General features: G+C 38.1%; 1 protein-coding gene across 3 annotated transcripts; it reads left to right on the top strand.

The window, feature by feature from the left end:
• On the top strand, nt 1-26,423 carry SMC3 (structural maintenance of chromosomes 3). Of its 3 annotated transcripts, XM_017804044.1 has the most exons (29): nt 1-130; nt 2,846-2,921; nt 4,931-4,969; nt 5,768-5,835; nt 6,212-6,283; nt 6,471-6,550; nt 7,077-7,155; nt 8,505-8,622; nt 9,174-9,349; nt 10,007-10,087; nt 10,340-10,504; nt 11,013-11,134; nt 11,572-11,785; nt 13,423-13,526; nt 13,742-13,841; nt 14,293-14,453; nt 15,237-15,378; nt 16,318-16,468; nt 17,412-17,564; nt 19,759-19,910; nt 20,131-20,289; nt 20,666-20,773; nt 21,071-21,179; nt 21,684-21,931; nt 22,052-22,264; nt 22,920-23,111; nt 23,242-23,419; nt 23,947-24,053; nt 24,364-26,423. In XM_017804044.1, exons 1-29 carry the CDS (start codon nt 116-118, stop codon nt 24,433-24,435), a joined length of 3,654 nt encoding a protein of 1,217 aa, XP_017659533.1. In that variant the 5' UTR covers nt 1-115; the 3' UTR covers nt 24,436-26,423. The 3 variants fall into 3 exon arrangements, with proteins under 3 accessions (XP_017659533.1, XP_017659534.1, XP_017659535.1); XM_017804045.1 differs by lacking the exon at nt 4,931-4,969; XM_017804046.1 differs by lacking the exons at nt 1-130; nt 2,846-2,921; nt 4,931-4,969; nt 5,768-5,835; nt 6,212-6,283 and having other exon boundaries at nt 6,534-6,554.
• The last annotated feature ends 249 nt before the right edge of the window (nt 26,424-26,672 follow it).

Below are 26,672 nucleotides of genomic sequence, written 5' to 3'. Positions count from 1 at the left end.
GGAGGCGGCGGCGGCGGCGGAGACCCGCGGTCCGGCTGAGCGCTTGGTCCGGGAGGAGACGGCGAGGGCGGGCTGAGCGACAGCGGGGCGCGCGCCCACCCCATTAGTGGCAAACATGTACATCAAGCAGGTGAGCCGGCGGGGCTGGAGCCGCCCGCCGTGTGCGGTGTGGCCTGGGCCTGGCAGGGGGTTTGGCCCAGCCCGCTCCGCCCGGGGTGGGGAGTTCGCAGTCTCACACCTGCCCGGCCCATAGGAAGGGGCCCGCGGGCTGGCGGCGGGCCCCGAGGCCTTTGCTTGGCCCGTCCCTGCCCCGGGGGGAGGATCGCGGTCCAGGGGGGACCACGGGCCGGGTCCCACCGCGGGGTGGGCCGACGATGCCTGCCCTGCCCCAGCTCCCGCGGCTGGTTTCATTCATTGGAGATGTGAAGCGGCGCTGGGGGCTGACCCTCTGGGACCCGGGACTTGTTGGCGGGGACCCTTTGTACGGCAGCCCGGGTGTCCCGACCGCCCGCAGGCTCGTCCCCAAACAAAAGGCTCTGCTCAGGTGTCAGACGGCACCTTGCAGCTGTTCAAGTTGTGGGTTCTCTTCTTTATTTTGGGGTGATGCCTCAGGCCCCCGGGCATGGACCACTTTGCTTGTTATACTTCACCCTTGCCAGGTTGACGTTCAGTTAAAAAAATATACTGGTATGGACCTTTTTCAAACAGTTTTTGAGGTCATTATTAATGTTACTTCTGCAGTATATCCCTGCAGCCTCTTAGCAGTATATTGTGTAGTATGCACCGATTTTTATCACTGCTTTCGTGCCACTGCCTTTGCACGTTCATACAAAGCCTTCTGGGGTTCTCATTTCCCGGTGGACTCAAAGTTGACCCTTTTTTTTTGACACCCTGCAGATATCATTGTTAAGAAGAATGCTTAATCACGTTAGAAAGTGCACGTTCTAAGTAAAAATCAGGTTTTCATCTACTTTTTGGCTGACTGGGCAGTGTTCAAAATGCCTTTTGTTTGTGCTTTCGTCAATCATTCTTACCACAGGTGTGCACCTTGCTTTAAAGTTTTCGAATAAGAGTTCTTGTTCTCAAGGTTTGAATTGCACAAAAGTAAACAGTGGTGAAGATATATAGAGTAAAAAGTCCAAATCAACTCAGAACAGGGGAAATGTTTCATTTGGAGGGAAAAAAAGAGGAACTTTGGGTGTTCAATAACCAATGCTATTGTAGAAGGTATAGAATAGAGTGTAACAAAGTGTGAACGTGAGAATAAAAGTAATTTGGTTCCACCAGTATCCCTTATTTTGTTGCTTCCCAGAAATTATTCCTGGAGTTTGAACATTAAAGTTATTTAAGTCTTAATCCGAGTCTATACAAGGCAGTAAAGAACTCATGAAGCTTCAGAATATGTAGGATGGAAGAAGTGCTAAGCCATCCAGAGAAAAAACTTTGGGGGAAGATGATGGTGTTCAGCCTGCCTGTATTGCACTCCTGTGTTGCCCCAGGATGCGGATGGTAAAAGTTTGGCTTCTCTAGCAATATCCAGTAAATAATAATGGGTTTTTATCTTTTTGTAGAGAATTTCTGGTTCTTATGAGAATAAAATAAATGAATTATTCCAATCTGGATTTTTTTAGAATATTACAGGTGAACTGTAAAGACGGTAGACACCAAATTTTTTTGCCTATTCTTTTAATTTTTTTCCTGTCATGAAATCTGGTGAATTGGGAAGCAGAATTATTTGCAAAATGTTTGGGTTTTTTAAAAATATTTTTTATTTAATTTTTAAAATCAAAATGAATGAACACAGTTGCTGTGGCCTGGAGTTGGTGGCAAGACCTGAGTAAGATTTTTCTGTTCTTGCTTTTGCTTTGAAAGCTGCTGGCACTGAGCTTGCCATTATTTTAACTGTGTCTCATTGGAAGAGCTGGGTGAAGAACATTGCTGTAAAATATCAACTGTAGTCCTTTTGTAAGTGTTGGTGCTGAAAAATCTGCAAACATCAAACCTTCAGGTGGCTGCTGTCTTTCTGATGTCTTGCTGAGCAGAGCAAAGCTGCTGTGTAGTCTCCAGCACAGCTTTAATATATGGAACAAATTACTTGGTGCTGGAAGTTGGATCAGTTTTGCTGCTATGCAGCACTGAAGTATTAGGATATTGTCATTTTCTGCCTTGCGTGCTACTGGGCTTGGCAAACCTCAATTGCTGCTGAAATGGAGTAGCTGAGATTTGACATGCTGCTCCCAGATGAGTAGCTCCTGTAGTTGTCTGTGTAGGTTTGTATTTGTTTAGGAATTGAATTTGCCAGAACCAAGATAGCGTGCTTTTTTACATTTCCCCTTAGGTTGCACAGTAAAACAAGACTGCACTGCATGTGAAGTAGGCAGTTTAGTACAGTTTTTCCGGCCTGCAATTGCACTGTTTAGAGAATTTGCAAATAGAATTCTTCAGGTGTAAGTGGATTGTGTTATAAAAGTTAAGAATAAATTTGGGGCTGCTGGGATAAGCGCTTGTTATGTTGAGTTTTCTTTCCTGTGTATGATACTTAAAACAAATATATATTTTTGTGTAGTTTGTTGCAAGAAGATTCTCGGGACTCTCTTGTTTGCTGTGCTTTGACCTACACAGCATCTCTTGCTGGGAGAGAAATCTGTCCCTAAGGTGATGCTTAGGGGAAGGGCCAGTTTTGTTATGTAAGTTTCTGATGTTGAACTGGAAAGTTGAGTTTGTGCGGGAAGGGCAGGCGAAATCAGTTACATTACAATTGATGTAAACATTCTGTCAAACCTTACGGTTCAAAGACTGTTCAAGAACAGAGAACTTGGTTAAAATAACTCACTCTTCTCTCCAGGTAATAATTCAGGGCTTTCGAAGCTACAGGGACCAAACCATTGTGGACCCATTCAGCTCCAAACACAATGTCATTGGTAAGTTCCAATACTTGTTTTTTCACACTAATTAAAGTTGCAGTGTTATTTCAGATGTTGTTCACATTAGTCTCCTTTGTAATTTTCAGTATTTTGCCTACATTTGATGACTATATTTTCTGTTTCAGAAAGTTCTGTACAGTTTGTAACATACTACAAGGTGTATTCCACTTACAGCAAACTAATGCTAATGTTCAATTTTGCTGTACATCTGAGTCTTCAGAAACTGAGTGAGGTCCATAAACTCACTTGGGATTTTTATTTCTTCCCTCTGTGGAAGTGTGATCATTTTTTATAAATAAGCACACCAGCTACTCTAAACTGCTATAGGGAAAGAAGATCCTCTTCCAGCTTTAAAGGAATGAATTTTTGGAATGTGGGCTGTCAAAAAGTATAAGTTTAAAATGCAGTTTGATAAATAACACCTACTTTAATAGCATGTTGTTGTCCACCATTCTCATGCACCTTGCTGGTTTTGCCCATGGACACCTGGCCCTGCCTTTTCATGTGCATTGATTTTCGTGATTGTGCAGCAACTTTTGAGACTGCTGACCCAACAACAAACAGTCAATTTTGGACGTAAAATCTTAGTAGGCGGGATTTACTCTGGTCTTAGAAAAAGCACACACGACACGAATAGCACGTCTTACTTTGTAGCGTTACTGCCACAGGAGCTAAAACTTTATCCAGGTATCGATGTTTTTAAAGTACACTAAAAAAATCAGACTTCGCTTTTTTTTAAGACTTCATAGTGATCCTCAAGTAATTTTGGGGATGAGGTGAACCTGGAAGGCATGTAGGTGTGAAGGGATGAAAGGCCTGGAATGCTCATTGCTGCTGGAAGTCAAGCGGTTTTTAAACTAGTACAGTAGGTACTGATCTTAAAGAGGAGACACTGGGCCTTGCTGAAACACGGTGGAATAAACACTAAGATTATGGTAGTGTAGTGCTGTGTTCTTACACCTTTATTTTTGAAATAGAAGTAGTACTTCTTCCAGTCTTTTTAAAACAAAATATTGTTGAATTAGCAAGTGGAAGTTCAGATGTGTTGTGATTTAACCCCAGCCAGCAACCAAGTACCACACAGTTGCTCACTCGCTCCCCCACCAGCAGGATCAGGGAGAGAACTGGAAGGATAAAAACTATAAAACTCATGGGTTGAGATAAAGACAGTTTTATAGGAAAAGCAGAAACCATGCACACAAGCAAAGCAAAACAAGTAATTCATTCACTGCTTCCTGTGGTCAGACAGGTGTTCAGGCATCCCCAGGAGAGCAGGGCCCCATCACATAACAGTTACTTGGGAAGACAAATACCATCACTCCAAACCTCCCCCTTTCTCCTTCCCCCCAGCTTGATATACTGAGCATGATGTCATGGTCTGGAATATCCCTTTGGTCAGTTTGGTGTCCCAGCTGTGTTTCCTCCCAACCTCTTGACTTCCTTGCCAGTGTGGCAGTACAAAAAGCAGAATAGGCCTCTGTAAGCCAATAACAAAACTATCTCTATATTATCATCCTTGTGTTCAGCACAAATCCAAAACACAGCCCCATACCAGCCACTGTGAAGAAAGTTAACTCTACCGCAGCCCAAACCAGCACAATATACTACTTGAAGTTCAGTGTCAACCTGAATGTACAGGCAAGTGATTTGCTCCATTTAAATATACCAGGAGAATTTGATTTAGGTTTACTGTTCCTATCCCACCAGAAGATCAGTATAAAAACCAAAAAGATGAGAATAAGTAGGATTGTCTTAACTATTATTTTCATTGTGGAATGGTGTTGGAGTTTGTAAATCATTGTAATACGTTTGCGTGGGCAAAGAACTGCTCTCTTGTTCTCAATGACTGAGTGATCCACCTACCAAATGTGCCTCATTCCCTTGAGATTTTGCTTGGCTGTGTTATATTTGGGTTCTGTTCTTGAATATTTTTATGCAGCATTTAATGTACATTGCACTGCTAACATATGTCAACTTGAGGTTATGCTTTGTGGTTTAATTTTCAGTGGGAAGAAATGGATCTGGAAAAAGCAACTTTTTTTATGGTAAGTATGGATTTCTTTTTAGCACCGGGATGCTGATGATACCAGGTTTCTTTGCTTGTTTTTGCTAGAAGTTGGTTTACCAAACGTTCCTCCTCAACATTTAGTTGATTGTTGAAAGGCAGATCTCAATGCACTTGTTTAATAGTTACTTCAGATTTTTCCCTAGTATTCAATTTCTCTTACTAAGAGCCTTCTAACTTCAAAATGGCCAAAAGAAGTATTTACAGGAGGAAACCGATTCTAAAAGTCACCCACCGTGAAAGACGATGATGATATTTGCAGTTGTTTTAGACATTCTTAGTGGCTAAATTCTACTCCATAGCAGTTTGACACAGCTTATGCAGTCTTTTAACGTACGGTTATGAGGAGGATTTTGTGGGGTGGGAGCGTTAATGGAGGAGCAGAGATGCTGGTTAAAAAGGTGTTAGTAGCCTTTGTGATGGTTGTGTTCATAAATTGTCAAAGGTTAAGTAGTAGCAATATTTTTAGCCTAGCCTGTGTGCTCTGTATTTCTAGAGGAAAGCTCACAAATCTCTGCTTGTGCAGCATTGTTAGTGATTATGCAGCAAACTAGTAATGTGGCAACAATGATATGTTCAGAGAAATCCTGGTGTACAGCAGGCTGAGTGGTAAAGATCCAGCAGACTAAGGCTTTTAATGAAGAAATACTGTAAAATTTTAGCAACAGCATGACTCTATTATACAATAGTAAATCAATATGTTTTGAGTTAATGAAACTGCTGCATATCTCCCTGAAGGAAAGAATAAGTCTTCTGTTTCTTTACTATTTTATTACAGCAATCCAGTTTGTCCTCAGTGATGAGTTTAGTCATCTTCGCCCAGAGCAGAGACTGGCTTTGTTGCATGTAAGTGAAGGTGTAGGGCAGCAAAACTAAAGAATAAGCTAATGCACTGGAGTGTTTCTACAAAAATGTTAAATTGCTGGGCTGTGGATATTTTGAGCCAATTATTTTGAAAGCATCCATAAACATTTTTCGTTTCCCATTGGCAAAAGGGAATTTATTACAAAGTAATACATTGTATTGATAATGCACACCAGTGAATATGTAGCCAAGATTTTCAGAAATAAAAATCTTTGTGCTGAATCTTACATAAATGATCTTGACTCTCAAGTCCTTGAAAGGAAAGGGGAGGTGGGGTTGTCAGGAGAAAGGGGAGATGAATGAGCTTAAAATATTTTCAAAGGTGGCAGTTATCTAACCAAAATATCTCTTATCTTAGGAAGGTACAGGTCCTCGTGTTATTTCAGCATTTGTGGAAATTATATTTGACAATTCGGACAACAGGTTACCGGTGAGTTGAATAAACTGCTTTGGAAATAGATTATTGTTTCAGTCTCTTGTAATCTTATTCTTAGAGTAAGTCTTCAGTACAGTAACTGCCTTGGAGACGTTTCTGATAAAAAATGCCATAAACATTCTGGATTAGTTACAGCTACTTGCAGTAGGTATGTATATTTACTGGTTTTTGTTTTCTTAAGATTGATAAAGAGGAAGTCTCACTTCGCAGAGTCATTGGAGCCAAGAAGGACCAATATTTCTTAGACAAGAAAATGGTGACGTAGGTACTTCTTTTTCTTTTCTGAATGAGACTAGCAGTATTTCTGTAACATTTTCTAGTCCAACCAAACACTCGCATCCCCAGCCTGAAATATTTTACTTCTGTTGTGTAATACCAACAGCTAGAACATCAGTCGTTGTGCAATAGACAGCAGACTTTGAATTTGCAGTTTAATCCATTGTTTAATGTGATGTTTAACTGCTTGCATAGTATTTCTTTCAGGCCTTTTTAAAATAGAGGAGTTAGATTTGTTTTATATCCTTCCTTCTGATATCTTTACCTGTATTTGCCTCCTCTGTGCTTTGAGGTGCTTATTTCTTAGTCTCTTTCTATTATTTTAGATATTTTCCATTTTTATTCTCTCATTTCATTTTAGAGTTAGCCATTATCAAATCAAGAAGCTTCTTCAAACAGCATGCATTGCACATGGTGATTATAGTATGTGACATATAGTTGTGATACTTTACTGAATTTTTACAACTGTGACTTTCACTGTGTTTTTAATGGATTCATAATAACATTTCAGGAAAAATGATGTAATGAATCTTCTTGAAAGTGCTGGATTTTCTCGCAGTAATCCCTACTATATTGTCAAGCAAGGAAAGGTAAGATTCTTTTTCACAAAATGGAAGGAATCACTGTCAAGCGTATCATGCTCCCTGGATGCTGAACCTACCTCAATTATTGCAGAAGCAAACTAGAACCCATTTTTAGTTTGAAATGATTCTTGTATGTAGATGCTGCTTTTGCAAATATTACTGTTCTAGGAGTTTATGTTGATTTAAAAAAAAAATCATATCTGTAATGTTGGTATTTAGAAAAGGGCTTTTTTCATGGTGTTCTTGGCCATCAGGTGCTTTTCCATACTTAAGTACAAAGCAAACTTGATTCCTATGACTGTTGTAATGTAAATTCATAGATTTCTGGGCCTTAAGATGAGGCTGCAAAGTAACGGTAGGGAATTTTAGGAGATTAAAAATCCTGTCAATGGAGAATGAATGGAAATGCTGAAGTACCGAAAGTGAACACACATCAGGGAAAGGGCTCGGAGCATGGCCTGTCTTAGCTGCTGTTCAAGACACAAGCAGTTTCCTAGAGCTTATAAAGGACACTCATAGCTGTAGACAAAGGACATTCTACTTGTAATGGCTCACAGGATGCATCCTCAAGGAGTCACTGGAAACTGTCACTTCCAAAAGATTACTGGAAGGGATACTTAAACAGAAATGCAGGAGACTTGAGCACTTGATGACAAGAATTCTGACCATAGTAAGGTCCCTCAAATGTTTATTGGGATAAATTTTCCTATACAGCTCAATGTGTGTATTTGAAATAAATGACTTGGGCTGGAAAGTCATTTGTGTTTTGTAGTGGGGATTGGTGCACATGATTTAAAGCCAAAATACACATACTGGCTTTAATATAATACAAATTAGAAACAGTAACCTTCTTAGAAAAGGATGCAGCCTCTGAAATTGTATTACAGGGAAGTGAGTTTTATGTTGGGTGTAATTGTATGGCTGATTTAATGTTGTATTAATGAGTGTTTCATTATGTGAATTATTCTAAGATTTATAACCCCTGCATTTTAGTGTGGTTTTATGGAGGCATTTAAACTGTTTGATTTAGCACCAGGGCTTAAAAACTCAAGCTTGAGTTTCTCTAAATGTAATTTTGAATGGATTATGGTTTCTTCCGTGTATGTAATACTTGTATCCTGATTTTTAGTTTAGTAACATAGGAAAACCAACAGATTTCATTACAAGCAGAGTACTTGCCGTCCAATAAACTAATTGTCTCAAAAGAAAAGTAGTGTGGTATATACTGTGTACCTGAATCTTCCTGCCAAAATTTCAGGCAACCAAGCACAGCAAAATAAGTGGAATCTTTGATCTCTTCTGGTTAGCCATACATCCAGAGCAGGCTATTGAAATCATAAATCTTGAATTTTCAGATTAACCAGATGGCTACAGCTCCTGACTCTCAAAGACTGAAGTTACTGAGGGAAGTAGCTGGTACCAGAGTGTATGATGAACGTAAAGAGGAGAGTATTTCACTTATGAAAGAAACAGGTAAAACGGTCTAAGAAATTACTGTCTTATGCCACAGTAATTCCATTAACTCTGAAAGTTTGACTTTTTCAGTAGTGCTAATTACTAGATAGATTTTATTTGTGATGTGTTAAATGATACAGAACATGTCATATTTCCTCCCTGAATTTCAAATAGCTCAAAAGGTTTAATAAGTTACTTCACATGTGCTTTTAGTAATAAAACTTTTTAGCTGAGCTAGTAGGGATAAATTTACTGTTCAAAACATGAGTGATGTCAGCTGGCAGTGATAAAAATCAGAATACCTACTGCCATGCAAACACTAAAGTTCATGTCAGGTAGTCTATAATTATTTTAAGTGTGTGAGCCAAGAGGGTTTGTGTTAGTGTTGTCTTACATAACAATTATCAACAGTTCTGCTGTTAGGATATTTTTTTTGGAACTTCTGGACATGGGTTCTCCTCAGATTTCTCTTGAGAAATAATTAATCACTTCAGGAGATTCAGTAGCTGTAAATGTGTGGGAATGTATTAGTGTTTAACTGAACTTCAATCTTGTCCTCTTTTCTGAAGAGGGCAAGCGAGAGAAGATCAACGAGTTGTTGAAATACATTGAAGAGCGACTGCACACACTCGAAGAGGAGAAAGAAGAGCTGGCTCAGTACCAGAAATGGGATAAAATGAGGAGAGCATTAGAATACACCATCTATAATCAGGAGCTTAATGAAACCCGAGCTAAGCTTGATGAGGTAAAATATCTTGGCTAGTACGAGATACAACATGAGCTGCTGATTTGTTTTTGCCACCGTCTCTTTGTGTTCCTTGGTAGAATCCTGTCAGTGTTGAGGAAACTTTCCTGTCCAACCATCCAGGAGCTGCTCTGTCAGTCACAGCCGCACCAGCTGAGCTGGGACCAAAGTCTTTTCAGAGCGAGCAGCTCCGGTGAGCCAACAGGTGCTCACTCACACAGACCAGGTTTCCCACAGCAGACTTTAATTTTAATCTTGGTGTCATAACAAAATAACAGAATAGCTCGAGCTGGGTGCCTCTGAGGAGGGACCCCAAACAAAGGAGGCCCTGGACTTTTATCCCCTCAGAGTCTGAGCACATGCAAGTCTGGGGCCATTGGCTCCTGCTGTGTCTCCCAGTGTCCAGTTACCTGGCCTGCTTATAGATTCTCGGGCCCTGGCAGCAGTTCACAGTGTCTTGCCTTGGGTTCTCCTGCCTGGGGCACGCACCACCCAGAGCTTAATCTGCAGCAGTCTGCAGCTGCACACTGAGCTACCTGCTCTGAATGTATTCCTCAACATCAGTGTTCTTCACTAATAAAACAAATTCTTTTCTTTCTGGAACCACTACTAAAACAGATTCTTGCTACTTAAACTATTGGTGATGTTTCCATACAGCTTTCTGCTAAACGAGAGACAAGTGGAGAGAAATCGAGGCAGCTGAGAGATGCACAGCAAGATGCTAGAGATAAAATGGAGGTAAAAATACTTTCAAAAGAGCTCTTGAGATGTGTTTTGCTTTGTGGGTTTGCATTTTTTTTGGAGAGGGAGGAGGGCTGGTGATGTCTAAAACTGTATTAAATCCAGTTTTATACTTTCATCCTGTTTGGAAACATGAGAAGTCTTTCACACTTCTAGTGTATCGTGATCCACAGAATAACGATCTTGTGAGTTTTGTAGATAGTGAAATGTGCGTGCAGTGTCTGAGATTCTACACTTAAATTTGCACAGGAAATAGAACGGCAAGTTCGAGAACTGAAGACAAAGATTTCTGCAATGAAAGAAGAGAAGGAACAACTTAGTGCTGAAAGACAAGAGCAGATTAAGCAGAGGACTAAATTAGAGCTGAAGGCTAAGGATCTGCAGGATGAATTAGCTGGCAACAGTGAACAAAGGGTATGTAACAGCAGTGAAGTCTTAAAAGTGCTCTTGTACTCTGAAGTTTTGGTTTCAAACCGCAGCCCATTTAGTAAGGTTTCCCAGAGAGATAAATTAGTCTTGTCTTTAGTGTGATTCCAGGGGATGTAAACTTGGACTTTTGTGTTATGGTCCTTTATTTATCATCCTGCATGTTGCAAAATCAAGCACCTATAATTCTCTTGATTTTAATTGCTGCAAGTATTGGGATGGAGGGTTTTGTTTGTAGCACTAATTTGAACTTGGTTGTTTGGCCCGTACAGACCTTCCTTGCTTGTGTAGTTTAGCATCTCGAGAATGCTTAATTTCATCTCTCTTTGCTGTCCTGATTGGAAATGAATTCACTTAAGTGTTAAAATAGCATAGTGTCAGATAAGCACTGACATCTTGCAGCCTTACAGTGTAGTTATTCTTCAGAAGTGTGCATATTTGTAAAAATAGTTCCTGCTATTACCTAACTTTAAATACTACTTTGTTTGACTTTCAGAAAAGACTGCTAAAAGAGAGGCAAAAGCTTCTTGAGAAAATCGAGGAGAAGCAGAAAGAATTGGCAGAAACAGAGCCGAAATTTAACAGCGTAAAAGAAAAAGAAGAGAGAGGAATTGCTAGGTTTGTGCCATTCTGTAATGGGGAGTCAAAGCATTTAGAAAAAATTTTATCAATCCTATTCATCTGTGCAGTTAAAGTGTACTTGTTGCTCGACAGTGGGGTAGCTGTTATGTGTTTGGAGATGGACTGTAAAAAGCCTTCCTTATTGTTGGGGTGGGAACAGTATTTGGTGAAATGATTTTTTTTTTTTTTTAAGCTTTTGTGACCACTTTTGTGGGCCATGGTTGACTTCTTCTGAAGTCTTCTGGGTGATTTTTGTCGTTTATAACATGATCCTTTTCTTTCTGTTACTGATTTGGTGCTTAAATTTTAGATTTGACAAATCATTTTAGATGATTTGACACTTCTTGAAAATTCTAATAGTAATTCTTAATGCTCGCTCTTAATAAATTCAAGATTTCCTTATAATACACCACGTCTTTTGCTTCTCAACATAGACTTGCACAGGCTACACAAGAAAGAACAGATCTTTATGCAAAACAAGGTCGAGGAAGCCAGTTTACTTCCAAAGAGGAAAGAGATAAGTGGATAAAGAAAGAACTGAAGTCTTTAGATCAAGCCATCAATGACAAGAAGCGGCAGATTGCAGCTATACACAAGGATTTAGAGGATACAGAGGCAAACAAGGAGAAAAACTTGGAACAGTACAGTGTAAGTTTTCAGCTTATTCTCAGGGTTTTTGAGAGAAGGGTTAAATACTCATTTTGATCTTGGACAATTAGACTTCAATGGCTATTTGTAAGGAAGATGTGACTTTCTGGTTGGGTGTGGCCTTTGAAAAATGTGTTATTGAAAACATCTGTAGATAAGCTTTAAACTCCTTTAGCATCTAACTTCACTCTGTGTCTTGGCTTTGCCTTGTAGTACTTTCCCCAGTATGTTTGGCCTGAGTTTTCAGGAAGAGTTTTCTATCTGCCTTGCTCTTGTCTACATTGAATGTGGCCATGTCATAGATAACCATTTGTTATGTTCTTATAGAGGTCTGTGTTGGTTGGTCTCACTTTTCTCATTTTCCCAAGCCAGAGGATCTTTTAAACTATGCAGCAGGCACTGCCCTTGTACCATGATTGCAGCTGGTTAGAAGTTGCAACCCTAGGCATGTTAGAAGATTGACCTGTTGTAGTATTATCTGCATAACTTAGATTTTAATTTCCATTCAGAAACAGCTCTTACACTGCAAATACAGCAGTATAATCCAAAAATAGCACTCCTGCTAGGAGTTACAGCAGCGAAAAGCTCTGCTCTTGTATTGAGAGAGCATACAGTGCCAATGCTGATAGACAGTGTTCTTGGCCTTTGTGTAATATATCTGCTAAAGCTGAGGATCAGTCTGACAGCATGCAGGAATGTAGTGGTACAAAAAAGATGGTGTTCAGCTAAAATACTGCTTGGTTGGGGCCCACATTGGCAAAGTAGTGATTCTCTGAGTTGATGAATGAAAGAAATGGGATTTCTTTATCTGACTGTAATTGTACCATCCTGTTCAATGGGTATTCTGTAGCATTGAAAAGGTTAAATTTTGGGTGGATTTTGATTCCTTTCTATAGGAAAGTGTGATTTTCTTTTTCTTCCTAAGGAAGATTGATTTATGCTTAGACAAAGAGTTGTATAGCTTTTTGTTGTTCAGAGAAGGTGTCTTGGGTGAATGTGATTGAGAGCTTGCAAAGGTAGTTTGGAACAAGTTGACTATGTTTTTAGAACACAGTCACTCCTCCTTGTACACATATAAGTATATAAACACTATCTTGAGTGCTAGCCCTGAACTGCTTTTTAAGTGGCAGGTGTTAAATGAGCAAAGGAAAGATGTCTCTACGTTGGCTTAAGCAGCACACATCAACAGCAGATGTGTTAAAGTCTAGTACTGCTGGAGAGCAGCCTAAGATTTTTGACTAATAACAGGGTGGCATGGTACATGAGATTATTATGTACGTTCTTATCACGAATCTCATTTATGAGCATGATTACATGGTAGTTATAGTAGTAGTTATAATAGTTATATAATTTATATTTAGTTACATTCTTACCATGACTTACAATTGATCCATTTCACTTCAATGCCCAGATGCACAGTTGAACTCTGCCTGCCTTGCCATCTATGTAGCAGCTAGACCTTGTTACTGCTTCCTTACAAAGATGTATTTATTCTTAGTGCTTTTGCAGTTTGTTATAAACTGGTTTAAATGTTTGTAGGAATTGTTTTCTGAATTTTAAGTAATAGTTCAGTATTAAATAAAGTTTTTTTTCATATGAAGACTTGTAATTTCATACTGTTATTTTCTTTGTATTAGAAACTGGACCAGGATCTTAATGAAGTGAAGGCTCGTGTTGAAGAACTGGACAGAAAATACTATGAAGTGAAAAATAAAAAGGATGAACTACAGAGTGAAAGAAAGTTAGTAATTAATTGAAATATGTCTCAGTCTCACTTAATATGAAGGACCCCAACTGTGTAGTTGTTAACATGGCATGTAGGTATGTTTTTCGAATATGGCCATGTATGAACTCCTGCACTTTGCCTTCCCATTAGATGAGCAGTCTTTAAGGAAATAATTATAAAATCTTCAGATTGCATTCACATTTCAAAATTTTATTGGTTTTGTTCTGTAGTTATCTATGGAGAGAAGAAAATGCAGAACAACAAGCTCTTGCTGCGAAGAGGGAGGATTTAGAAAAGAAACAGCAGCTTCTCAGAGCAGCAACAGGAAAGGTATACCTCATATTTGAGAATTCCTTGTGGAATCTTATTCTTAAAGGACAAGTCATAGTCATATCTGAAAAATATGATAGTTACTTTTTTAATTACAGTCTTTTTGTCATAATTCAAACAAGTTATATTAGAAGCTGAATTTTTCAAATATTTATAGCTCTAAAACTACTTGAAAATTTGTTTTGTAAACTCAGGGTAATTGATGTGAGGAGACCAGGCAGAAACGGAATACTTCTAAAATTTTTTCTGATATCTTTTTGCTTAAAAAACCCAAACAAACAAGCAAAACTGAGAAGTAATGAACTCAAGTATTTAGATATTTTCTGTTAGAGCTGTTGGGTTAGTTAGCAGGAATTTGGCAGAAAAGGAGGTTACAACTTTCACTAAGTTAAAGTGGATATTATGTGTACATATTTTAACTGCAATACAATAATAAGTTGTTCTTCAACAGGCCATTTTGAATGGTATAGACAGCATAAACAAAGTTTTGGAGCACTTCCGTCGCAAAGGCATAAACCAGCATGTTCTGAATGGCTACCATGGCATTGTGATGAATAACTTTGAGTGTGAACCAGCTTTCTACACCTGTGTTGAAGTTACTGCAGGGAACAGGTAATGACATGCTCTTTAGTGCAGTGTCACAGTTCAGTTCTTGGTGCAAGCTGGTACTGAAGTTTTAGTCTTTTGAACTTGAGCTCTTGCCTTTCTTTTGTCAAAGTGCCTTCTATATAGCATGATCAAACTGCTATTCCTTTGTCAAGGAACTAAGAAGAATTTTGCCTATTTGAATATTAAGCCTAGCTGCTCTTGACTTTGTCAAAAAAACCCTAAAACAAAAACACAGAGAAAAAGAAAAAAAAACCCAACAAACAACAAAAAAGGCCCCAGACCCACACTCTTGACATTTACCAGAAGGACTGGTGGTGAAACGGAGATATATTGCCTAAAGTTGGCAGCATCTTCCAGTGTGGAAAATTCTACAGGAAACAAGGCTGATCTTTCAATAACAGTAAGAAATATTTCACTCACACTAGAAAATCTCATGGGTGAGAATGGTCTCTAAACTGTCAAAAACTGCTACCTAAAAGCTCTGAGAAGATGTTGAGTGTTAAGGAGTCCATGTAAAATATTTGTATACAGAGACGCTCTAGAGAGATTGAGCTGCTCTTGTGACAGGAGGGTGGAATATAAAGTTCTTGTCTAATCCCATATTAATGAAAGTGAATAGAATGTATCCACTTGCTTTTCCTGAGGCATGGAATTGAAAGGAAAATGCAATGCAGCTTTATATTGATATGTTATTTAATGGTACCTGCAGGATTATTGTTCCTATAGAAATATGTTTGTGCTGTTAGCACGGTAAAGTTTTGTCTGTTTGTTGGGCTTGTTAAATAGGTTGTTTTATCACATTGTGGATTCTGATGAGGTCAGTACAAAGATCCTAATGGAATTTAACAAAATGAACCTTCCTGGAGAAGTTACCTTCCTCCCTCTGAACAAGCTGGATGTTAGAGATACTGCTTATCCTGAGACTAATGTGAGTTAGAATTCCTTTTGAACCTTCCTCTGCTTCATAATTACAAAGCCTTATGTTTTGAATTGTTTGTGTACATTGCTTATTGCTCACTTGCTTTTCTGTTGGATGTCTGCAAGTAAATGCTACTTCTAATTTATGCTTCTCAACATAAAATCCTCTGTTATAGAAAAATACTTTCCTATGAGGTATCTACTCTTTAAAGTTTAACTGTACTTTACAAGCAAAAAGGCAATACTAAAAGGTAGAATTTTATTGTAACCTAAAAATCAAGAATTGCCTAAATTCTGAATTGCAGTTCCTTCAGCTGAAATGCTGCTATGGACAAAAGCTGAATAGCCATCTTACAGCCATGGACAGATTATAAAAATTATTGGAAATAGTTATGGTTTTACATTTAAAAATGCATAAATAAACCTTCAGTGACTACTATTTAAAAAATAGTTCTGTAACGCATTTCAGGAAAGTATTGGCTCTTATTTGAAACTTTAGTAGTGAATTAATAGTGTGAACGTTAACACTGCTTCCTGCAATAATCACAGTTGCATGAGTTCTTCAAAAATAGGGGGTTTTCTTCTCTTTTTCCTGGATGGACATAGGAAACAAGCAGACTTCTAGTGTGTTTATTGTGAGGACTCTGTATTAGTACAACTGTTAATGTTTGTGTTCTGCTCTCTACAAAAAGCAGTAATTTTTTTGGAGGAAAAAAAACGTGATACTTATTCAACTTGTTTCAGTAGCAATCTAATACTCTTGTGAGTTTTCTGGAAGACCTGTAGTTGACTTCAGGCACAAGCCTAGCTGTGAGAAGCTAAAATTGCAATATCTTGCACTTGATTTCCGTAGAGTGTTTATGACTACTTTTACTCTTGAGTGCTGTGTATAATTTAGTTGCAATATACTTGCCATATGTTCTTATCGTTAAAATTCCTGTCATTTCAGGATGCTATTCCTATGATCAGTAAACTGAGATATAATCCAAGATTTGATAAAGCTTTCAAACATGTTTTTGGGAAGACGTTAATTTGTCGTAGCATGGAAGTGTCTACCCAGTTGGCCAGAGCTTTCACTATGGATTGTATCACTCTGGAAGGTAAGTATTTCAATTTTATAAATTATTTATTGTAAAAACAGGATCCCTGACTTGTGAGGCTCATTAAACATGGTCTGTTGGTGTTGTCAAAATAAGATTATTTAAGATAATAGTATACTTGACGGAGATGTATGTACAAAGTTGCACTTGGTTAAGTACAGTGCTTAAAAATACAGGATTTCTTCACAAACTGTGGAATTCTTGTAGGAGCTAAAAGTAGTAGCCGCGTATCTCCATCCTGAGAATTGTAAAGCAAATCAGGTTTGTATTCATACAATTTGTTTTATCCAATTTAACAGGCGTTTGTTTTCCTGGAGTATATTTATGATGTTTTCTTCAAGCTTAAACCAGTGTTTAGTGTGTGAATGTATGGCCTTAATTACTGAGAAGTGCACGGTGAATTCTCCAGTGCAACAGGCATGTTTACATCTTAGGTTCTCTGAAATAATCTATAACTCTTCTTAATTGCCAGTTCTTAAGAAGGCAGATTCCCTGCAGGTTTATTGTTGTCTTTTTGTCACTCAAAGTCAATCTGAAAAAATTCCTAAGGATGTCTGAGGAGGAAGTTACTAATTTTTCAGTATCAGCATACTCTACAAGCTACAGATGCTGCTGATTACTTGATCTCTTGTTTATTTCCTCACAGAAATTCGAGGGTTTTTTTCAAACTGATAAGTGCTAGGCATTTGCACTTTTCCTACGTATTTTCTTTCCTTCAAGCTGCATGGTTTCAGAAGTGAATTAAAAACAAGCTAATGCTTAAAGGACATCATAGGAGTCTGCATTTGTCTTGAGAAAGGAAATGCACTTAAATTGAATACAGAAATAAGCATTTCCCTGATTACTTTAAACATAGGTACATGATTGCTCAGACATGCAGCACTTGTGTGCACTGGAGAGCATATATTGTGCTGTTTATAGTCTCACTCTCTTGTGCTCTCAGGTGATCAAGTCAGCCATCGTGGGGCTTTGACTGGAGGTTATTACGACACCAGGAAGTCTCGGCTTGAATTGCAGAAAGATGTTAGAAAAGCAGAAGAAGAACTTGGTGAACTTGAAGCAAAACTCAATGAAAACTTACGCAGAAACATTGAAAATATCCTTTTATTGTTAATGGGGGAAGGTTGTGTGATGACAAATCTTTTGTTTTGGTTACAGTTATAGATAAAAAGCAGGAGACTGACTTGTTAATGTAACACATTAGCTGTGGCATTTGTTCTATAGAACCATAGCCTGGTTTTATATGTTACTGTAGGGATTTCTGTAACAAATGAATCAGTGGTGAAACAAAAATAAAGAACGCCCTGCATGTGAAAATTGGTGTACAGCCAGTGAAAAGATTTTAAAACATATCAATTCTTTATGTGCCTGAATTGCATTCTCTTTTAAAAATAATATTATTTAGATCAGTGCAGCTAGGTAAGAGGTAATTGCTGTACCACTGTTAATGTTTTGGTAAAACTTCCTTACTGGGGACACTTGACTCAAAAATAGTAATTGAAGCTCACATTGTCGATAGTTTGCTTTAGAGAGTGGCTGGCACAGTGGCCTTCAGGTAAAAAGCACTGGTAACTTGTCCCAGTTAAAATTTAATACTGATCATTAAAGCTTACAGATGAGGTTAAACCCTAAATTATGAGGCTTTCTATTCCTTTTAGAGTTTGTTGTAGTAACTGCTATAACCAGATATTGTTATCTGTGTTAATCTTCACTGCTCCTTCTGACTCATGCTATATTTTTAGTACTTGTGTCCTGAATTGGTGTGTTACAGAGTCCCCTTACGCTGTGAAGGGGAGATGGAGACCATTATGTTATAATAAGCTGTAAGTTGTTTGACAGTTCAGTCTTTTCAGTCTCTTGTACAGTGTCCTTTTGAGATCCAGTATCTAGAATTCAGGGGCAAGGGAGGTTTATACAATTTTCTTAACCATCACCTAGGTCATGCTGTCCTTCAAACTGAATGCCTTTGCTTTATGACCTGTATCAGTGCATTAGAGACATTTTTGGGACTGCAGATAAGCAGACCACTGAAGCCTATGGTTAGATCTAAGCTGATGAGTAAAGCTTTAAAAGTATGTGACTATGTCTTGTTAAGTCAGTGGGAGAATTTCAGAATGGTCTGTTAAACATGGGTTAAATAGGCTGAATTTGCCAGCTGGCTTTACATGCACCAGCAATAATTAATGTCTTTCACCCTTCTACTGGTTACTTCTGGGCAGTGTGCAGGACCAAATATGTATATCTAGAATTAGTGTGTTTTCTCTCCTTCTTTAGGTATTTTTTAAACTATAGATATATAGGCATACAGTTTTAAAAGTATCTGTGCAGAAACTAGTTTTAACAACCCGGTGTGCAACGTGCAGGTGGCCTACTTTTTGTGAGTAGGAATGGGAACTTGAATTCCTGTTGCTTGTAGTAAAATTCTCCAATTACTTGTTAGACCCTTGTGTTTCTGTATAGTTTAACTTTTAACCAGGACTACTATTTTGGAACTGAGAAATTTTTCTTGCTGTCATGTAAGTCAAAATCTTCAGACCTGAGTTTCTTTTTGAGCAGGGATCTATAGAGGATGTAAGTAGTGCTCTGTGGCATGTGCTTCAGCTGTTGGTAGCTATTACTGCAATCTGATGGTAACTTCTAAAACATAACGAAAACAAACCTCAGTTGTTGTAAAATATCCATTGCCACTAACTTCCTGTTGTATAGCTCATTTAGTTTTCCCCAAATGCTTTAAGTATGTGTGTTTTACTGTAACCTCTGCTTAGGAAATTATTTCAGTTTTAAAGCATTTAAGGTGATGTGTTTAAATATACGTTGCAGTAGGAGTAACATGATAGCAACACAACATAAATTAAAAACACAGTCTTAGCAAGCTCTGCACTGTGCCTTAAGCCATTGTATCAAAATTGGCCTGAACAAATTAGACTTTTGCCTCAAAATTGAGTGAGGGATAATGGTATTGTTCTAATACTTCCTTGTAAATGTAGGCATCTCCTCTGTATTTTGTGAGATTTGAATTTTCCTTGCATATTCAAATGTATGCCTCTGTTCTTCTCAATGCCATGTTGTAAAATAAACAAGGAAAGCTTTGTTTAGCTTAGTTCCTGGTATTGAAAAGTTACTTGATAAGCTGCTCAAGTTACTTTTGTTGATGAGTCTTGATTTCTCCTGTACAACTGAATATTGTGGTATGGTGAGGCTTTTTGTTTGTTTCTTGTTTTGATGACAGAGATACTAGTAGGTATAAAATGCCTTTTAAAACAAAGACAGTTTTCCTTAGCTCACAGCATGGATTAATAATGAGATTGACCAGCTAATGAACCAAATGCAGCAAATTGAAACACAGCAGAGGAAGTTCAAAGCCTCTCGAGACAGTATTTTGTCAGAGATGAAAATGCTGAAGGAGAAAAGGCAGCAGTCTGAAAAGACATTTATGCCTAAGGTTGGTATGGGGGTTTTGAAAGCTGTTAATGCATTTATATTAATTGTTTCATTAATATTACTGATAAAGTTGCATTCCTTTCTGATTAACGTCTTAATGGAATATTAAGAGATGACTAGAGGTGTGTCACAAAAAGATGTCGCTATAAACAGAAAGGTGAAATTCATATACATCTACAGATTGCTTTGAGGAATGATTCTGACTAATATCTGTTCCACAGCAACGTAGTTTGCAGAGCTTGGAGGCAAGTTTGCATGCTATGGAGTCAACTAGAGAATCATTAAAAGCAGAATTGGGGACAGATTTGTTGTCTCAGCTCAGTCTTGAAGATCAGAAACGTGTGGATGCTCTTAATGATGAAATTCGACAACTACAGCAAGTAAGGAAATTAAAATGTCTTGCCATTAACTGTGGTACCTTTCTTTGCAATAAACTTATTTTTGTTCTTTTATATGAAAAGTCACTTATGAATACAGTGTCATTAAAGTAGCGCTTCATCAGTACTAGGTAGGCATGTTTGAAGTTCTCTTATTTGCCAAGTGTATTTGCATGTTTTTTTCAAATGCTGGGTGATTTTTTCCCAGCTGATCGTGTGAGAATTAAGGTTATTTGGGGTGAAATCATAGGAATTTCTTTTCTCCTGCTATTGAACTTCGCAGCAATAAATACAATTAGACATCATCTGAAGGGATTATGCACAGTGTGGGAAAAGAAAACAAGGTAAGGCAACTAATATAGTCTTTTACTTTCTTCAGGAAAACAGACAGCTTTTGAATGAGAGGATTAAACTAGAAGGCATTATCACAAGAGTTGAAACGTATCTCAATGAGAATCTGAGAAAACGCTTAGACCAAGTGGAACAAGTAAGAATTTTGTTTTAAATGTACTTTTGCAGTCTGGTTTTGGTTTATTTCCAGGGCTAACACGTATTAGTCACCTGATAAATACTCATTTGTTACCCTGCATTATCTGTGCTTTGAATACAGTCTATGTGTGTGTCATCATAATGACAGATTTGTTTGAAAATCTAACTATTCTCTAAAACTTTAGTAAATATTGAACACAGTTATATGTAGAGTAGCAGAAGGTAACTTGTTTGTCTGGCTCATACTTTTGCTGCACTTTGTGCTGAAGCTTGGTGGCATTTATTTATCCCATAGGAACTGAATGAGCTTCGAGAAACAGAAGGTGGCACAGTTCTTACTGCCACAACATCGGAACTTGAGGCCATCAACAAACGAGTGAAGGACACGCTGGCACGGTCAGATGGTTGGTAGCATCATTCTTTTGAAAGAAAACTCTGCAGTGTTTTGGAAGTTCACACATACTATCTTTTGGTTTAGAAATAGACCATAATGTGGGAAGTAATTAACTTGGCGATAACGGGCTTCTGGCTTCAGGGCATAGTACATATCTTCCTACAAGCAAAATCTTGTATAGTTGTTCCTGAACTTTGTCTAACCCATCTAAAACTCAGCTGCAGTCAAATAAAATATTGCATCTGTGTGGCTCAAAACTTTCTTTGCTTCTCTTTCTAGACATTAACAATATGACTGTAGTACATTTGGGTTTTTTTTAAGCCATAATGCTTATGGAGAAGAAAAGAGAGGGATTTTCAGCCTTTTGCCTGAAATTTAACCTTCTGGTCCTTAATAGATCATGTTCTTTAGTTTATCTTTTTGTTTCATAAATACTTTTCTGGATAATTGCTGGTCTTATGAAGGCATGTAAGACTTACTCCTTTGGGTTTTGTACTCTCACCCAATATTGCAGATCTGGATAACTCTATTGATAAAACAGAAGCAGGAATTAAAGAACTTCAGAAGAGCATGGAACGCTGGAAGAACATGGAAAAGGAGCATATGGATGCCATTAACCATGATACAAAGGAACTTGAGAAAATGACCAACAGGCAAGGCATGCTTCTCAAGAAAAAAGAGGAATGCATGAAGAAAATCCGAGAGTTGGGTTCACTTCCACAGGAGGCTTTTGAAAAGTATCAGACTTTAAGTTTAAAGCAGGTAAATAGTGTGCTTGGTTTCATGTTTCCTAACCTGAAATATCAGTGTCACCTTCATCTTTAGTGTCAAATGTGACTGGAATTGCAAGTCACTTTGATGTGTTAATGTTTCCATTTACAGTTATTCCGCAAGCTGGAGCAGTGCAATACGGAACTGAAGAAATACAGTCACGTTAATAAAAAAGCTTTAGATCAGTTTGTGAATTTCTCAGAGCAGAAGGAAAAACTGATAAAAAGACAGGAGGAACTGGACAGGGGCTACAAATCCATCATGGAGCTGATGAATGTCCTTGAGCTCAGGAAATACGAGGCTATTCAGCTGACTTTCAAACAGGTAACAAAATCGGAACAATTGTAAAGACACTGGTGTTGAAATCAATCAAATTGTCCTGTTATGTAGCAGCTCTATGGGAAGAAGCAAATACTAAGTATGTGTGTAATAACAGAAGGCAATGTCATGTAACTTGAGGCTTGTGGGTTTTTTAAATACTGAAAAATAACTAACCTTTTAAACAGGTGCCCATCTCTATTACAACTCTAGCTTTGCTTTAAACCTCTTAAATATTTCCTTTCAAGTGAGTCTCTTTGTACTACCTACAACCCTTTCTGGGACATGTCTGGTAAAAAAAATCCATTCTCCAGATTTGGTGAAAGTAATTCTAAAGTTAACAAAGGATCTTAACTACAAAGTGTGTGAAGACTTCTCTTAAAAGGTCTTTTGGTTAATAGAAGGTGACTGAAAGAAATCGTACTTTTGCTACAGTTTTATGTTATAATTCTACCATTTTTAAAAAAAAAATTTGCAGATTCTCATACTACAACAATATTTGTCTTAGCTGTTTTTAAGCCAAGCTCTGTACAGCATAACATTTCTCAGTTCTGCTTAAGAGTGAATGTTGATCTCTGCTTTGAAGCAGATACTTTGTGTGATCATGTAAAAGCAGTTGTTGTCTGCATTTGAGCTGGTTTATTGACTGTTTCTTTTTCAGGTGTCAAAAAATTTCAGTGAAGTATTCCAGAAGTTAGTGCCTGGTGGCAAGGCCACATTAGTAATGAAGAAAGGAGATGTGGAGGGCAATCAGTCCCAGGATGAAGGTGAAGGCAGCACTGAGAGTGATAGGGGATCTGGATCTCAGAGCAGTGTTCCATCTGTAGATCAGTTCACTGGAGTTGGCATAAGGGTAAAGAAAAATATTTGTGTTTAAGTTGCGTTTTAACTTAAAGGCAACAGTCAGTTGATCCGGTTGGTTTAATATCAGGTGATGTGGTTTAGTGTTTTGAAATCATCTTGCTGTTATATTGTTTTCTTAGGTATCCTTCACAGGCAAGCAGGGTGAAATGAGAGAAATGCAGCAACTTTCAGGTGGACAGAAATCTTTAGTGGCCCTGGCCCTGATATTTGCCATCCAGAAATGTGATCCAGCTCCATTTTACTTGTTTGATGAAATCGACCAAGCCCTGGATGCCCAGCACAGAAAGGCTGTCTCAGGTACCTGTCTACCTTTCTTATCTTCATTGTGAATAAAGGTAACAGTTTGTCTTCTCATCCCTGATTAAAGCTTTTAATCATAAAAGCACATTTTTGAGAAGTCCGGTGTGTGTTAGAATTTAACTTTGTGCCTACTGAAGCTTTCATGAACTTGATTTTAGGAAGAAGCTCTGTGCTATCTACTGTGTCTAAAGGGTCTCCTTACTGCACTTCAGTGTGGTGAAACAGTCCTGTTTGGAAGTCTCGTTTGATTTTGAAAGTCAGTGGAAAAGTACTTACTCTGTTTTTCATCACAGAAGTTTAATACCACCCTTATGTTTGCAGAGTGGCTGGATTTGTCAAGAGTGGATACTGGAATTAATGATAGTACTTAAAACCCGGTATGGGTTCTCTCTTGATTTGTGGATGTTTATTTTTTTTAATTAAACAAAACCTCATTCTGAATAAAGAATAGCAAACTCTTTACCTGTCTGTCCTACTTTATTGTAAAGATTACACTAATCAAGAATTTCTGTGTTCATTTTTAGATATGATTATGGAACTAGCTGAACATGCTCAGTTTATTACAACAACTTTTAGACCTGAACTACTTGAGTCAGCTGACAAGTTCTATGGTGTAAAATTCCGAAACAAGGTAAATAATATGATAAGGTTCTCAGTAAACACCATAACTAAAATAGCTAAATTTGAGACTTGACTTAAAAAGAGTTCAAACTGAAGCAGGCTCACTTCAGTGATAGATTTCTAGTTATGCTGCAGTCTTCTATAAAAGTTCCTTCCTGAAAAAGGATTTAAATATCTAGATGTGTCCTTTGTCATGTTCCTTAAAGGGAATTAGAAATTGATTATAGGTGTATTGCTGAGTTCTGAAGCCTTCAGAAGTGTCTGTATTACTCTGCAGGAGATAGATACTGTAATAACTGCACATTTCTTTGTTCCGCCAGGTCAGTCATATTGATGTGATCACAGCAGAAATGGCCAAAGACTTTGTAGAAGATGACACCACACATGGTTAAAGGAACTTGTACTTACTGCTTGTTTGGAAGATGTGTATAGTGCTGTTTATGCCAGGGACCTGTACATTTAAAATATGAATTATTTAGTCCTTGTTTAAAATAGTTTTTGAACATACATTTTAACCAAGACCCCAGAAGGCTTAGTTTCAAATGAGCTTGAGTATCCATTTTGTCTCTGTTGCTGTATTTTATAAGATAATTGTTAATGTTACCTTTATACAGTACCTGTAGTTCAGAAATTTTATTCTCTTCCCTCAAATCTTTTGTAAAGTGTCTGTCGCTGTTTTAAAGCTTTTCAGAAAGTGCTAGCTATTTCTTCTTAAGCATAGTTTTATCATTTATATTGCCTCACATGTTTTTTTTAATGCCTTCAATTAAAATGATTGGTTTTATTGCTGTAACTTGTATACAGTAAAATTCTGGTTTATATTGTCTTTCTTAAGAGGGATCCACTGAGCTGGAGTAAGCATTATTTGGTCATATTTGAGTGGAATATTTCAGAAACACAAGACAGAGCAATTCTTCCAAGCCACTCTTAGTTCTTTCCCCCCCCTTTTTTTGCACCTTGCCAGTGCCAGCAGAAAACCGCCCCAAATCTATGCTTGTCCAAATTCACAGTGTTCTGGTTATTGAACTAAAAAAAAATATAAGTATCAGAAAAGTCTGAAAAGACCCTAGAAATGTATCAAAATAAATCACAGCCCCCTCTTTTTCCTGGCACACTGGCCAGTGTAACTGCTCCATCACACCTTTTCAGCCTGAGAAACCAGCACAACTTGGGCCAAGTGACAGTCACTAGGCAAAAAGGGAAGTCTTTTGCTGCTGTCTAGGCTTTTGGGAAAGGGGTATTGAATAATTTGATGTGTTCTCCTGGAATACTTAAAGATTTACCACAAGCCATATATTTCTTAGATAGCAAAGCAGTTGTATAAACAGAATCAGTAGGTGTTACAATAGTACATTTATAAATATATAACCTTAAACAGTACTTTATGTAACTTTAGATAGTACAATGAGAAACAAGCACCCTTGTTCCCTCCCCACTGAGAGCTTTGGGAAGTGCAGGAAAGGAGAGCATGAACTGATGGCAGGCCTCCTGGGCTCAGGAGTGCATATCCTTGCATCACAAGGCAGGGTGAGAGAACTACTAAAGCTAGTATGGAGCAACTTCCCCAGGGAGTGATAAACATGTAGGAAAATACTACCTGCAGTAAGTCTTAAGCCAAAAGGAGGAGGGTGTTGTGACATAACAAAGCTTTCTGTAGTTCTAGGGACTCACTAGCTGCATAGTAGACTTCTCTTAGTGAAGAGAGGATAGAGTACAAAACATGAAACAACCCCAATGCCCCCAAACTTTTTACCGTGTGAATAAACTATATTTGAGAACCCCGAAGAATTTGAAATTTGTCCTCTTCATGCAGAGTTCTGAATATGCATTCAGGGTGGCTGCAGATCAAAGTGTTCCTGAATTACTCACAGGTGAAACCAGGAAGTTCAAAGTCCAGAGAAGGACCTAAAGAACCCAGCCCGAGGTTCACACCTCAGGTTACTGATTTCATGTCATTTGGTCCAGTGTGTGTAAGGGCGCACTGGAAGTGTCTGTAATCCATGACCACCAAATACATAACTTGCTCTGAAAGTAGCAGGCTCTGTTCTCAGTTAACTCAGACTTGCCAGTGCTAGGGTATCAGCTTGACAGTTGTTAGTTTGAATTTTAGAAGAGAGAAGCAGTTCACAGGCCATGGAGCTAATTACTGTGCTTATTAAGAAGTGTTGTACTAAATCCATCTAAGACTGATCATGAATTTTCTCACATATAATCTCTAAAATGCAGGTAGATCAGAGCAAAAGTGGTTTTGTTTTCATGGTGTTGGGATTTTTTTATACAGTACTCAGCATAATAGAGCCTAAGTGCGGCTGAATAACTTGAGCAATCTCAGCCGTCTTAGGAATTCTTCTCTGGGTTGGGTGTAGCATTAAGTTGGTTACCAAGCACAGTAGGAAAAGGGTAACTTCTACTTCTTAATAAGCTGGTGGAAACCACTGCATACTGTGTTGATACAATGCAGAGTAAGAACAGAGAGACCTTTAGCTATCGCTCAGTTTCTCATCTGCTAAAGACCAAGCTTTAGACCTACTTGCACAAAGGGAGATTAATCAAGATTTTCAGAATCCCTTTCCAAGGTAAGTTTCGAGGGTGATGGTGGTTTTTTCTTTGTTTAAATTACTACTAAACT

Source organism: Lepidothrix coronata, unplaced genomic scaffold, assembly GCF_001604755.1.
Source record: "Lepidothrix coronata isolate B3197 unplaced genomic scaffold, Lepidothrix_coronata-1.0 Scaffold8, whole genome shotgun sequence".
In the NCBI taxonomy this organism is placed as follows: domain Eukaryota; kingdom Metazoa; phylum Chordata; class Aves; order Passeriformes; family Pipridae; genus Lepidothrix; species Lepidothrix coronata.
The sequence above is the reverse complement of the archived record's forward strand: the minus strand, read 5'-3'. Positions and strand labels throughout refer to the sequence as shown.

Coding starts and splice junctions, on each gene's coding strand:
- SMC3 (XM_017804044.1), top strand. Junction 7,156..8,504: donor ATATTGTCAAGCAAGGAAAG/GTAAGATTCTTT, acceptor TTGAATTTTCAG/ATTAACCAGATGGCTACAGC. Junction 10,505..11,012: donor CTGGCAACAGTGAACAAAGG/GTATGTAACAGC, acceptor TTTGACTTTCAG/AAAAGACTGCTAAAAGAGAG.